This window comes from Jatropha curcas, chromosome 11 (assembly GCF_041381405.1).
Source record: "Jatropha curcas cultivar XTBG-Jc1 chromosome 11, XTBG_Jcur_1.0, whole genome shotgun sequence".
NCBI classification, from domain to species: Eukaryota; Viridiplantae; Streptophyta; class Magnoliopsida; order Malpighiales; family Euphorbiaceae; genus Jatropha; species Jatropha curcas.
The window spans coordinates 25704977-25719106 of NC_143161.1; the positions used below are offsets into that span (position 1 = coordinate 25704977).

A 14130-nucleotide genomic window follows, 5' to 3' on the forward strand; every position below is an offset into this window, starting at 1 on the left:
AAAAAAAAAAAAAAAAAAAAAAAAAAATCAAATGTCTAATTGTGTACGATATAAGATTTCCATAAGTAAATAACGTGGGACATAATCGGTATTTCATAAAATCCACTGTCTACATAAAAGATTTTCCAAAAGCCAAAACAGTCTTTTAGTTTCCCTCTCAAAATCGTGGCGCCTCCTTTTTCTCTGCTAGGGTTTTTCAAATCTTTCCCTTGCTCTCTTTCAATTCCTAAGCGAATCAATCACTTTATCCTAAATCTAAAACATTCCAAATTTTCCGATTAATTTGTTCTTTACGGGGACGATGAATCTGTCGGAGGGAGCGATAGCCAAGATAACCAGCGGCGGAGCAACCGCCGCAGAACTGAAGCCAACGTTGCAAGTGACGGAGCTGAAACAGGTGCAAACGAAGCAACCCCAACAGAGTGACCGTTTTCGGTTGGTGCTATCAGATGGGTCTCATTTACAACAAGCCATGTTAGGCACTCAGATTAACCATTTGGTTAAAGATGGAAACTTGCGTGCTGGTTCTGTTGTTCAGTTGATTCAGTATACTTGCACCACTGTCCAAGGCCGCATGTGAGTATATTAATTAGAATTAGAAGGGTGATTTAGAGTCAGTTTTCATTTAATTATTTGTTTTTATCTAGCAAATTATTTCAATTTATTAATGAGGTATTTTATTGGGTCTTATAAAAGTTTTTCCCTTTTTTTCTGATGATACTATATTGGAATGTTTTTCTGATCAATAATCCCCATATTTTTGTCTTCTTGGTTTTTTTTTTTTTTTTTTTTTTTTTTTTTTTTTTCCGTTGTAATTGGAAACTTGTTGATAACTCTCAAAGATTGGTTGAAAGTTCGAACTATTGCTTGTTAATGGATGGGAACTTGTTAATTACTTGATTTCAGTAAATTTTGAACTATTATGGGATTGTTATTATGACCATTACAGTTTGACTCTCTTTCTTCTGGGAAAATGGTGCCCGTAATTGGAGAGAGTAGTGTTTTGGTTGAATTGAAGTTGGATTCATTTTTCAAGTTATTTTAAACCTCCAAATTTGGTTGAACATCACAGGGCTGTTGAATTTTGGCTGGTATGACACGAATTTTATCTTATCATGTCTTTTGGAGATTGCATATATTTCTCACGGGAATGCAAGCACCTTCTTATTTTTGGAACATTTATTATGATATTTTGTTATGTCATTCAGATGGTCAATATTTGAATCAGCATTTGATTCTAAAGAAACTAGTTCATGAAAAGTAGCAGCAGCATGTGCCTTCGGTTTCCGTAACTAGTTTGTTGAAGATGCATTGTTGGATGGCATCATTTCCCTACCCACAACAACACACATACTGAGGCAGAAATGTGCTTTGAGATCCATGAGATTTTAGTTTGACCTATGGTTCAATAATGATGAAGATCTTAGCAAAAAGAGGAACTTTCTTACTAGAAATTTCAGAAATCTGAATATCTGTTATATTGCTTGTTTTTTGTTCAATGCTGTGTCATATTTTCATTGATAACTTTATGATTTATTTTTGACTTGCCTTGCTAACAGGATTATAATCATCCTGGAATTGGTTGTTGTAGTTGAAGAGTGTGCTCTAATTGGACATCCAGTGTCAGCACAAAAGTCTTTGGGGCCTTCACAATCCTCCACTGACCAGCCAGTTAACAACCCTGCAAATCCTCAATCATTTGGTAATAGCTCACTTTCAGGTGGGATGGTTGGAAACCCAAATTTGACTGTGGCATCTGCACAAAACCCTAGAATGAATCAGTTACATGGTAATTCCTATTCCAGCAATTATGACTCTGGACGATATGGTGCATTAAATGCACCTCCATCGCACGTGAAAGCAGAACCTGGTGCAGGACTTTCTGGAACCACTACAATAAATGCAGCCTACAATGATCAGAATGCTGGCTTTCACAATGCTAGACCTGAAATTTCACATCCTTCTGGCACTTCTACTTGCCCATCTCTGCCAGCATATCAACAACCACCTCCTATGTATTCTAATAGAGGACCAGTGGCTAGGAATGAAGCTCCACCCAGGATAATGCCGATTTCAGCACTCAATCCATATCAGGGTAGGTGGACAATTAAGGCAAGGGTGACGGTAAAAGGAGAGCTGAGACACTACAATAATCCCCGTGGTGATGGCAAAGTGTTCTCTTTCGATCTTCTCGACTCTGATGGTGGAGAAATTAGAGTAACCTGCTTTAATGCTGTAGCTGACCAATTTTACAACCAGATTGAAGCTGGGAAAGTTTATTTGATTTCCAGGGGAAGTTTAAGACCCGCTCAAAAGAATTTCAACCACCTTCACAATGATCTAGAGATATTTCTGGAGATCGGTTCAGTAATTCAACCATGTTTTGAGGATGACAACTCAATTCCAAGGCAACAATTTCATTTCCGTTCCATAAGTGAAGTTGAGAGCATGGATAATAACAGTATTGTGGATATAATTGGTGTGGTGACTTCAATTACTCCTGTGGCTTCAATAATGAGGAAAAATGGCACAGAAACTCAGAAGAGAAGCCTCCAGTTGAAAGACATGTCAGGTCGTAGTGTTGAATTAACGCTTTGGGGAAATTTCTGTAATGCAGAAGGACTAAGGCTGCAAAATATTTGCTACTCTGGCTGTTTTCCTATTCTAGCTGTAAAATCTTGTAGAGTTGGTGATTTCAATGGGAAGGCAGTTGGGACTATTTCCACAAGTCAACTGTTTATCGACCCTGATTTCCCAGAGGGTCAGAGGCTAAAGGAATGGTTTGAAAAGGAAGGCAGGAACATCCCTTCTGTCTGTATTTCAAGAGAAATGTCTAGTGTGGGTAGGACAGACGTTCCAAAAACTATTTCTCAAATCAAGGATGAGAAATTAGGGACTTCTGAGAAGCCAGATTGGATCACTGTTGGAGCAACTGTGATCTTCATTAAGTCTGACAGCTTCTGCTATACAGCTTGCCCCATCATGGCTGGCGACCGACCATGCAGCAAGAAGGTCACAAATAATGGGGATGGGAAGTGGCGGTGTGAGAAGTGTGATCAGTCTATGGATGAATGTGACTACAGATACATACTCCAGTTTCAGATACAGGATCATACTGGCATCACATGGGTGACCGCGTTTCAAGAGAGTGGCCAGGAGATTATGGGCATATCTGCAAAAGATCTGCACTTTTTGAAATATGAAAAGCAAGATGATGAGGGTTTTTCAAAAATTATTCGACAAGTTCTGTTTAGTAAATTTCAGTTCAAGTTGAAAGTAAAGGAGGAAACGTTTAGTGATGAACAGCGTGTAAAGTCCACTGTGGTCAAAGCAGAAAAGGTGAATCATTCATCTCATTCTAAGTTTCTTTTAGATATGATTGAAAAATTCAAATCAGGGAATTACACACTTGCTTCCAACCCAGAATCTGGTTATCCTAATACTGGAGCAAATAGCACTGGAATTGAAAATGTTGGAGGTAGACAAGGTGGACCTGTAGGATCTAATCAAGTGGGCACTAACAGCTATGCAGCTAGAGAATCTGGTTCACTGTCGAACCAAGTGGGTCAGTACGGAAACCAGTACAGCACTAGGTTTCCTACACATGATCTGTCATGTAACAGCTGTGGTGCTACAAGTCACAACTCTGCAAATTGCCCTAGTATTATGAATGCTCCAAGGCAGTCTGTGGGGGCTGGGGTCTATCCTAATAGAGGATCTTCTTTGGCTGGCGGTGGTGGTGCTGCAGGTGAATGCTATAAATGCCATCAAATAGGGCATTGGGCGAGAGACTGCCCTGGCCTTAGCAGTGTTACTCCAGCTTATGGCAGCTCTGCCATTTCCTCGGGTGGGAGGTTGGGTGGTATTTCAAAGCAACAGGTTGGTGGCTTCTAAAACACCTGGAAAATAAGGCAGTAGGAGTTTGTAAAATATGGTGTCTGCTTTTTTGAAATATAACTGATAGCTCATCTGATTTGGTGTTCGGGTTCTTGATTGAGTGCAGCTTTCTGAGCTTTCTCTGTACAGAATGTTGGTACCTTGAATGGCATCTTTAATTTTGTTTTGGTAGACTTTGCCAAGGATGCTATGTGCCACACCTACATTATCTAAGAATTAGATCTTTTGTCTTTTTGGCTTTTGTTCATCCTGTTCAAATTGTTAATATATTATTTATGTTCTGCTTTAGTTTGTAGGTTTGCGAACTTGGTTTTTTCAAATAAACTTTTCATGTATGCTTTGCCATCTCTATCCTACGAAGTTCTTCTTAATTTAACTTAGTAACTTAGGGTGAGTTTACTAGAATTAATTTTTTAAGGTTTGGCATAATTTACAAAATTTTCCTTTTATTTTAGGAAACGCATTAAATCATCTTTATAATAGTGATTTATTAAATCATTATTCCTTCCATAGCCTAATCTTAGTCATTAGGTGTCATAATCACTTCAGTAAAATATTCAATTTTAAGAAGTAAAAATAAAATTCATTTTTAAATTCTTTTTTCTCCATAATTTCTTAGGAACAAGTTTAAGTTTAAGAAATGTGGATAAAATGGAGGAGTGGCATTTGTAGAAATAAAATGTTTTCTAATTTGTTATTCCAACCTAATCAAATATATTTAGTCTGTTTTTGATTCGTTAAATATGAAATACACAATTTTCACGGTTTAAAAACATAACACATTGCTTCACAAAAAATTCAAAATTTAATGTATTCTCCAAATAGAGGACTAGAGTTATTGATTAGGTCAAATCTCAAGTACTAATTAGTAATTGACCCTTCAACTTATTGGCTATAGTTGGCTATGGTTTCTAAAACAAATCTGTGTTTTTCTTTGAAAAGAACATATTGTATTTGAGCAAGCCATTCTATTTAGCATCTGAGGAATCAAAACCAGAACAAAAATAAAACAAAAATTATGGTGAGGAATTAGCATTTTTAAATTCACTGGAAACATTAATGGAAGCCATAATAGGTGGAATTCCCCCTTTGAAGTGGAGTAAACTTCACTGTGTATGATACCATTACACTGCTCGACAAATAGAAATTCTGATTGCTGCCATTTATGTTTATCCAAGGAAGAAATGAATTCTGCACTTGGACTGATTAGTAAAGCTGAATTACTCATTACGTATACAGCATCACAAACGCACAGTTCATACATATGTGCTGAAGGTTGAATTGCCTATATTTATTCCCAGTGCTTAGTAGTTTTTTTTCCCTATTACTGGTTGCAGACTGTGATGTTAGTAACAGACATCAGTTGATGATGGAGTAGGCCTAGCTGCCTTGATGCAGAGCGGATCCCATATCCTCCCTTCTGTACCACAGGGACTGCCTGCAATGCCACTAACCTGGGTTGAACTATACCCTGCAACCGCGGCAGCAATCGCTGTCTTCGCTGCTACTCTATCCCTCTCAGCCACTGCTTTCAGCCGGTGCCTCTCAGCTCTAGAACCAATGACCTGTCCTATGATAGAAGCTCCAATAGTCAGTGCCATAGCAGTTTTGGGCATCACAACTGACTTCCTAAGCATAGCTATGAAGGGCACAGCTGCATGCACTGCTGCAAACCATGAAAGTGAAAACTTCTTAGTATGTTCCTTCCACATGCCCAGAGGCACATTCACTGCCATGCCCAAAAGAGCAATAACAAGCATCTTTGCTGGTAGTGGCTGCGGTCGCAAGTTTTTAACCAGGGCAGTTCTGGCCAGGGCTGCCCTTGCAGCAACTACAGCAGGTGGACATCTAAGCTTCACACCAGGTGGTGGCCGAAGAGTTGATGCCACAAGTGGGAGTACACCACTCACAGCTCTATAAGACTTGGCAATTGGGCAGTTGCCTGTTTCTAACCACTCATTTCCCAGGGCCTCATGTTTTGAGCCATTTCCTTTCTGGTGGATCAGAAACAAAACATGGAATAATTAGAATTGGGAAAATAATCAGTTTCAAAAGGCACATGAATAATAAAGTCTACAGTTAGATATTAACTTCTATATGTTTTCTGCAGGTAGAACAGAAAACCAATTTCTAGTTAAATTGAGAACATTAGATAAATGTAATTAAGTTGGAAAAGAATCTCAAATTTAGGGCCACTGAAAACACAAACACAACAGTTGATGTGAATACTCTTGAATGCAGGTTCATTCCTTTAATTGGATCAGAGGCACATTTGCAAAAGCCACCTTGTGCAAACATTTAATCTCTCTCTCTCTCTCTCTCTCTCTCTCTCTCTAGTGTTTTTGTTTCAAAATCATTCCCATTGTCACAATAAGTTAACTTGAAAACTAATTACTAAAGAATTTGCATTTACCTGAGAAGATGATTCACCCTTGTTTGTTGATTCGGCTTTCTTCTTTTGATTCTTCCACTTATCACTGAAGGAACCAAAGCCAAAGGGTCCGCCAGGACCAAATGCAGACAAACTAATAGTAGCAGCTTTTGCTGCTAAGGGGTTGAACTGGGGTGAAGAGTTGGGTTCCAAATTGTCATTATGGAAACTAGACCTGTTTGCGAGTGGAACAACCCCATCTGTCCCATGAAACAGCTTAAATGCCGTATCAAAGTTTGGACCATCTTCAAATATTGGACCTTTGGTTCCCCTCGCCTGGAGAAATAGTAGATATCATCGATTAAAATAAAGACAAAAATTAGCTTTAATAATTGCAAGTTAAAACAGAATTACAAAGGCCAAAAGAGAAAGGTAAAAGAGCTACTAATGATACAGCAACAACTTACAGGACTGGCAAAATTCGCAGAAGAGAATGAAAAGCTAGTTGGCTTGTTAATGTTCCTCAAGAATGGGCATCTCTGAATCGTCTTCTCATCAAAGTTGCAGTCAGATGGGTCCTCATTCATTCCCTTGAACAAAAAATCCATTGATTCTTGTTCTAAAAGCAATTTGTCGTAACTAACTTGAGAAGTTAATAAAAAAATGGGAAAATAAATAAAATCTGGTATGAAACAATAACAGCTAGAAACTACAACAGAATTCAATTAAAATAATCACAAAGCACTGAAGGTTCAGAATTTTGACATGTTCAACATCTAAGTGAAAAAAAAAAAAAAGGCATCAATCAACTTGAGAATACATTAATCCCAGAGTTAATTTTCAATAAGAATATAAAAAGAACGCAAATGTAAAATGAAAGCAAATGAATTACGTTTAGCTGGCATAAACAGTGACAAACAAAAAAACTCAAAATAATTCAAGAAAAAGTGGTTGAGTTAAGCATTTATCCAGCAATTCCTAATTGTCATTACAATTGTTCAACAAGAAAATAGGCTGAAACATCATCTAAAGATATTCTTTTGATTGATCTATTGCTTTGAATGTCCCGGAATTCGTACATAATTACACAATAATACAGCAAAATAAATAAACCGATATGAAATCATGAAATTTCCTGTTGACCCAAGGAAAAAAGGGATTGATTGAAAATGAGCCAAAATTCAAACTCTACAAACAAAAACTGAGAACAATTTAATAGAATTAAAATAAAAAGAAAGAAAGAAATCAAATTTCAATCTAAACAATTCAATCCCAGATAAGGGAGAGGGAAAAAAAAAAAAAAACAATTATTAGGAACAAGCGAATCAAATTTCAGATGAGGAAAAAGCATAAGAAAAGATCATAAAACAAAAGTTGAGCATTGATAACAGCTAAAACAGAGGACGGAAAAGAAGAAAGTCACCTCGAGAAATATGGAGACCAACCGGAGAAGTGGAAAGAGACGTCAGACGTGTGGCGGACACAGGCGCGTTGCAGAGGAATGTCAAAATGTGGGTATTTTGTTAGGTTTACATATCAACAGCTTATTTTTTATTATTTTATTATTTCACGTCGCTTTACTTGTGGCTGAGGCTGTGGTGTCAGTTGTGGTTACCGATTCAGACCGATCCGTATTTATTTAACATCCCTATTATAACAAAATATACTTTTTTTCATTAATTTTTTAAAAATTATAAAAAAATAATAATATTACTATTGCAAAGCTATAAACCAATTTAATAGAAGTTCTTAGAATTTATTTTAAAAATTATAATAAAACAAAAAAAAAAAACAATTTGGAAGTTTATTTAATAACATATTTTTCACGGTTTTAAATCATAACTGTCGGTTTTAAATTAAAATTATCGGTTTCGATATTAAAAAATAAAGAATCAAAATCAAACTTTAAATGTATAGTTTCGATTACGGTTTAAAACTCACAATTGTTGACTATGATTTAGAGTCGGGTTTTAATCGGTTCGATTTTAATTTGATTACGATTTAAAACCGAATCGTGATTATCACTTTTATGTAGTTCATCATTCCAGCATCTATGCATATTTCTTCTTTTTTTTTTTTTTTAAAAAAAGCTTTAATATGATTTTACTTTTGATTTTGGTTCCAATTTTCCGTTTGTTTTCAATAAAAAAATGAATTTAAGAATTAATCAAAATTAACTTTTAAAAATTCAACCGTGAATAATTGATCAAACTCTTCCATTTTTTATTTGTATAATTAATCAAAATTGATTTTTCGAATTCAATTATTTATTCAAATCAACATGAATAAAATTATCTTTTTATATTTAATTAAGAATTCAAAATTGAATAATTAATAAAAGTCAATTAAGTTATTTTCTAAAATTCTTTTATTGATCGATTAAGATCAAACTGAACTGTCGATTTCAGGTCAATTTGGATATGTTTTTTTTCCCTTTCTTCGAATTCGTTCTTTGAATCATGATTCTTAAAAATGACAATTTCTAAAACTAATTACCACCTCAATATTAAAATATGGTTGATTCTTAAAGGTTGAGTGAAAAAAAGCGTCGTCTATGGGAAATTTAAAAAAAGTATTTCATGTCTTATTAATGTGAAACATTTTTTCAGAATCATTATTATTCTAAGAGCTATTAAAAAGGTCTACCTATTATAATATTATTGTTTTTTGGTTGGCCTAAGAGGTGCACTCCAAAGTTAGATATGCGTGCCTCTAAGTTAGAAGCATGTGTTCTACTGAAAAAGATGCAAACCCCTACGTTAAATACGTTCTTTTCTTTTCTTTTCTTTTCCCTTTTTTTCTTTAACAAACTATTTCATTATTCTATTTTCTTAATAGATTAATTGCAAATTAAGTGTATAAATTTTTTAAACTTTCTATTTTGATATATCAACAGAAAATGTTTACAATTAAGTATTCTGAACTACATAAAAGTTTTTAAGTCTCTGATAATTACATGGCTAGTTAAAATTCTGATGAGGGCAATACATATGCCTATACAACTACTTAAAATTAGTTGAGTTGGCGCCAACTCAAATAAAAATACTCACTCAGTTTAATATCACTTGCATGACTTATTCAAAATAAGATTTTTTTTTTCAGAAAGAGGGCATCATCTTCACTCTCAGGATGATGTTGTTTCCCTTTGTCACTATCTCTATGTTCCTCCCTCTCTATCTTTCGCACCTCATTTTCCACCACATCCTTATTCTCCTCTCCAACCACTCATCAACTATCCCCTTTATTCGCCCTCGAACCCATCTCTTCTCTCATAGGCCACTTACTTTTTGAGCTTGATTGTCACACCATCATCTTTCATCTTAAAGTCCAATGCCTCATCTCAAATATCTATCTACCAACACCTAAATCAACCATAATTGCAACATGAAAACCTCATCTCAAAGTCTCCATAAATGCATACAAGGCCCAACTTCTTAGTTAGGGAAGCCAACAACGATGAGTTCGACACTTAAAGCGATGGGGTGGCTGGGAGGAGAGCCCAAACAGTCGTTAGAGATGGATTCCTCAAGAACTAGTTTGTAAATTCCTTTCATTAAATCAATCACAGGTTTAGTGAACATAGTTGAAGCTAAGTGTTCTTTCCTACAATCACAAATTTTGATTTTTTTACAACTTGTGTTTTTGTTTAATGATAATAATGATAATGGCTAAATTGAAAGTCAATTATAAAAATACCAGTACAAACTCCAAAAAACAAGTGTTCTTTCCTTTATTCAATCTAATTTATGAATTCTGAAGTTATTTTTCCTTTGATTTGTTCTATCCTCAAATTTGTTGTTCTCATATTTATTCTTGAAAAGAAATATGAAGCCTCAATCAACTTTGTTCCTCAAATTCTATTTGAGCTACTTCGTTCCTGGTCTTCTTATTCTCTCCGCTTCCCCAGCCAATGTCTTTTTGCTTGATCAAATGGTTTCAAATCCTCTTTACTTATATATACATAAAGCTTCATATATGATGCTGAATTCTATCATTTTACTGGTTTATGATTTAAAGGTTACATCTTTTAGATATTTGGTATCGAATTTTTATGTTCAAAAGAGGAAAGTTTTGTTAACGACAGAGGAGAGACAAAGAGAGAGAGGAAGGGTAAAGGATGATATCAAATTTTTGCAATTACAACAAATCATAACAAGTAATAGAATAGAGAGTAAAATATCGTTTACACAAGGATCATATATCAAGTACCATAATTGTATTGATCTACTATTATTTAAATGATAATTAATATGATTGTTTGAAAATTAAAAAAAAAGAAATAAAAATAAAACTTAAAGAAATCAAATTCAAAAAAATTGCTAAGAAATTCAAGGATTTAAGGCTACTAGGGAGTTTGGCTTCATTTAATTCTATCAAATTTATGTCATTAGTTCAACAATTAATTTATTGTTCATGATCAAAGAAATAACCTAAAAATCACTATTAATTTTTTTTTTCAAGAATTTATTAATTATTTTAATCTAATTCTATTACCTATTTCTCAATAACTATAATCAAATACAACTTAAATCATTAAGATCAAATATTATTTAAGAAAAATCTCTCATGAATCAAACCTTGACTTTCACATTAGATTATTGTTCCTATGAAATTTATTATTTTTTTTCTTATCAATAATCCTTTTTTTATAGTAATTATTGAAATAAATCAATCTAAGAAGAAACTCAATTTGGAAGTATTAAGTATAATAATAAACTTTATCATGAACAAATAAAATAAAATCTAATATTATAAATTAAATCGAAGTAACTTACATCAAATCCTTAGAACAAAAAGATTAGTTAAATATTGTGGAGAAATCAAACGCAAACAAACTTGTAAATGTTCTAAAAACTATAATAAAAATTGAAAATAAAAACAAGATGGGTCTAAGAATAAAAACTTGGTGATGCTTAACTTGCTCCTCATATCTTGATCTCGACAATTAAATGTTGCTTGAAGACTTGAAGCTCAAGAAAATAAGAATAATGTAGATAACATGAAAAGTGTGTAAAAATTAGACCATTTTCTTTGAGTGATAGCTTCCATTTTATACCTTTCAACTAGGTCTTCTTAAAATTAATTAGAAAAATTATTTTTCTTGCTTAGGCAGATCTCTAACCTTATTAGGAAAAGAGTCTTGTATTTATTCCAAAATAAGAGACTCATGTGCCTAAGTAATATCAAAACTCAAATATGGCAATTCATTACGTGAACTCATGCAAAACTATGCAAAAATCATGTCCCAACTCGCACTTGACACATAGTCTACATTCTAACTACAATCTAACACACCTGAGTGTACTATTTAGCACAGACATGGTTAGGTCGTGCTTCTTGCTGCCTCCCCATGAAATCGTCCTCTTTCCCTTCATTGTTAATTCCATTCTTCCTTGTTGGCATATTTAGTACTGCCACTATTTTTTACTTTAGAAAAAAATTTTCATTTAGGGTGTTTTTTTATATAGAGAACTTGCTCTAAATGATAAATTTGGGAATGATGTCAAAAGAGAAAGTCTAGAATATCCTTTAATAATCTCTATTACTACCTTTTTTTAGCTTGGTTAACGAACATAGTGGCAGGCAAAAGGTAGGTTGGCAATTAATAATCTTATGTTTCCAAAGCATGAGTAATGGTTATATTTATGAATGGTTTGGTAATGTGCTTGACGAATCTAAGCACGAATAAGAGAACGTACACTGACCATGTTTCATAATACGGCCACACATTTTAATTATTGTGCTACTTATAAAAAAAGTCTTTATGTCCATATCACACTTTTGATTTGGGCACAAATTTAAATTTTTTCCAACAAGATTGATTGTAATGCTTTGTTGACTAAATTTATACTCAGTTTTCAAGAAGTGTTCACTAATTTAAGCATGAAGCGCGAATATGATTAAGCATGAGTATTTTCGTTGGGACTTAGGCATAAAATATTATACCATATTTTTTAAAAAATTGCCTTTATGAGGATATTAACCCTTATTAATATGTGCACAAATTTTAATTTTGTGTTCCCATATCTAGTAATGTCTGATGACGTTTTCCTTCTTACTAGTGCCTTATTTTTAAAACGATGTAAATCTACTGAAATGTTCCACTTTGAAGTTGAGGAGACTCTTGCAGTCCTCAAAGATTTTGACAAATAAAATGCACCCTTGGAATATTCTATTAGTGAGTTGGCTTTCTCATCATTAATTATGTATTAAAGGCTGATTAGAGGTATTATCGATAAAAACTAGACAAAAAATTCTACTTAACTACTTTCTTAATCCAGAGCTTTTTTTGTTTTTTCTAAAGTAAGAGAACATAGGATTATTTTTTATCTAACATCCTTATAAAAACCTCTTAATACGAGCTCAAGATCATCAAGGAAACAAAATAAAAAATCAAGGAAGTTGAATGAGAAGGAATTTACATTCTATTGCTGTGAGATTTACATTACATAACACCCTTTATAAAGGTGTATAAGGTATGTATGAAAAGGAAAAGGAATCATAATGGGATAAAATAGGATTAGAATCATATACATAGTCATATACACTAGGATCAAATTCAGATACACTAGAATCTGATTCAGATACACTAGGATCAGATTTAGATGCTAGGATCACAATAAGATTTTATTCTAACACCCCCTTAAACTCATGGTGGATGACTAGAGCAATGAGTTTAGAAACTAGACGTTGGAAGGCCGAAGCATGAAAGGATTTTGTGAAGATGTCTGCAAGCTGATCAGAAGATGAGACAGAAATCAATCGAAGGGTGCCACAAGTCAAATGAGTATGAGTAGTAAACAGTTTTACTACCTCTATAGGACTTACAACTGGTACCACTCACCCTCATCGGAACCCTAAAACTGGAGCCAAATAGAACTAAAAAGGATATGAGTAAGCACAATAAACAATCACTCTATCCCCTCTGGTTATGATACCAAGGAGGAGGCAGGATTGAAAGGGATAGAGAATAGATCAAACAAGATAAGTATTTCTTACTTACGTTTCTACTTTACACTTTAATGATGTCTTGCTTGAAAAATAAAATATCATCAAAGTAGGGATAAACTGTAGATGCTCAAATTTTGTCCTTAAAAGGACTCAGTGATGACAAACATTTTTTTGTGATAAAATGAGTTTGAGATATTCGATGAATTTGATTCTTAGACCGATGATCCGAGTTTAAGAAATGTAACCCATCGGGCCATTTACGTTTTCAAGGTTTGCATCGAAATAAGGCCCGAAAATGTGTCTCCAGTGCGCTCGTGGCACATCTCGATGCACTAACGTATTTTGCATGCCACCCGGGCTATTTTCATGAAAACCGGACGGCCCATTTTTAGGACCCACTAGTGGTGCTTGCCACCTAAGCCCTAAAATGGCAACACCCTCCCATTTGCCTATAAATAGAGGCATGGGAAATGGGTTGGAGGGAGGATTTTTTTTTTTTTTGTTACTAGCCAAACTCTTGCAATTTTGATTCACAAAACCCCTTAATCCAAATCCTTAGTAAGTGCTATTGATTTGGCATTAAAGGAGACTTTATACAAAGAAATCCAGTGGTTTGGCAATCAATCTTTCCCAAAATAAAAATCAATCAAACAAAACTCAAATTATTGGTTAAAGAATAAGGTTCTTGGAGTGTTTCATACCATTTTTGAGCTAATCTCAAGTTTTTCTTCAAAACTAGGTAAATTGAGAGTCTAAACCATTTCTTCTCTTCTTTTCCCTTTTATTTTAGTGTTAAATCACCTTTTTTAAGCTTGATTGTGAGGGAAACCTATGATCAACCAAAAGTGGGGTATTCTGGGCATTAATGACGCAAGCCATAGTGCTGTGGAGCAAGCCACAGTGCTGTGGCA

General features: G+C 34.3%; 2 protein-coding genes across 5 annotated transcripts; one reads left to right on the forward strand and one right to left on the reverse strand.

The window, feature by feature from the left end:
* Positions 1–132: 132 nt before the first annotated feature.
* LOC105632665 (replication protein A 70 kDa DNA-binding subunit E) lies at positions 133–4246 on the forward strand. The gene is made up of 2 exons (XM_089716505.1): positions 133–576; positions 1560–4246. Exons 1-2 carry the CDS (start codon positions 302–304, stop codon positions 3892–3894), a joined length of 2610 nt encoding a protein of 869 aa, XP_089572631.1. The 5' UTR covers positions 133–301; the 3' UTR covers positions 3895–4246.
* A 656-nt stretch (positions 4247–4902) lies between these two features.
* On the reverse strand, positions 4903–7851 carry LOC105632664 (zinc finger B-box protein). 4 transcript variants are annotated; one of them, XM_012215105.4, is made up of 4 exons: positions 7692–7851; positions 6736–6907; positions 6311–6604; positions 4903–5891 (listed from the first exon to the last, which is right to left on the reverse strand). In XM_012215105.4, the coding sequence occupies exons 2-4, from the start codon at positions 6874–6876 to the stop codon at positions 5244–5246; spliced, it is 1083 nt and encodes a 360-aa protein (XP_012070495.1). In that variant the 5' UTR covers positions 6877–6907; positions 7692–7851; the 3' UTR covers positions 4903–5243. The 4 variants fall into 4 exon arrangements, with proteins under 4 accessions (XP_012070495.1, XP_012070496.1, XP_012070494.1 ...); XM_012215106.4 differs by having other exon boundaries at positions 6736–6887; positions 7692–7850; XM_012215104.4 differs by having other exon boundaries at positions 6736–6911; positions 7692–7849.
* Between the last annotated feature and the right edge of the window lie 6279 nt (positions 7852–14130).

What these genes read in the sequence shown, in the direction of transcription:
- LOC105632665 (XM_089716505.1), top strand. Translation starts at nt 302, where the DNA reads ATGAATCTGTCGGAGGGAGCGATAGCCAAGATAACCAGCGGCGGAGCA. An exon ending in ACCACTGTCCAAGGCCGCAT is followed by an intron (nt 577 to 1,559) that starts GTGAGTATATTA and finishes CCTTGCTAACAG; the next exon opens with GATTATAATCATCCTGGAAT.
- LOC105632664 (XM_012215105.4), bottom strand. Translation starts at nt 6,876, where the DNA reads ATGGATTTTTTGTTCAAGGGAATGAATGAGGACCCATCTGACTGCAAC. An exon ending in CTGCGAATTTTGCCAGTCCT is followed by an intron (nt 6,605 to 6,735) that starts GTAAGTTGTTGC and finishes CTATTTCTCCAG; the next exon opens with GCGAGGGGAACCAAAGGTCC. An exon ending in AGGGTGAATCATCTTCTCAG is followed by an intron (nt 5,892 to 6,310) that starts GTAAATGCAAAT and finishes CTGATCCACCAG; the next exon opens with AAAGGAAATGGCTCAAAACA.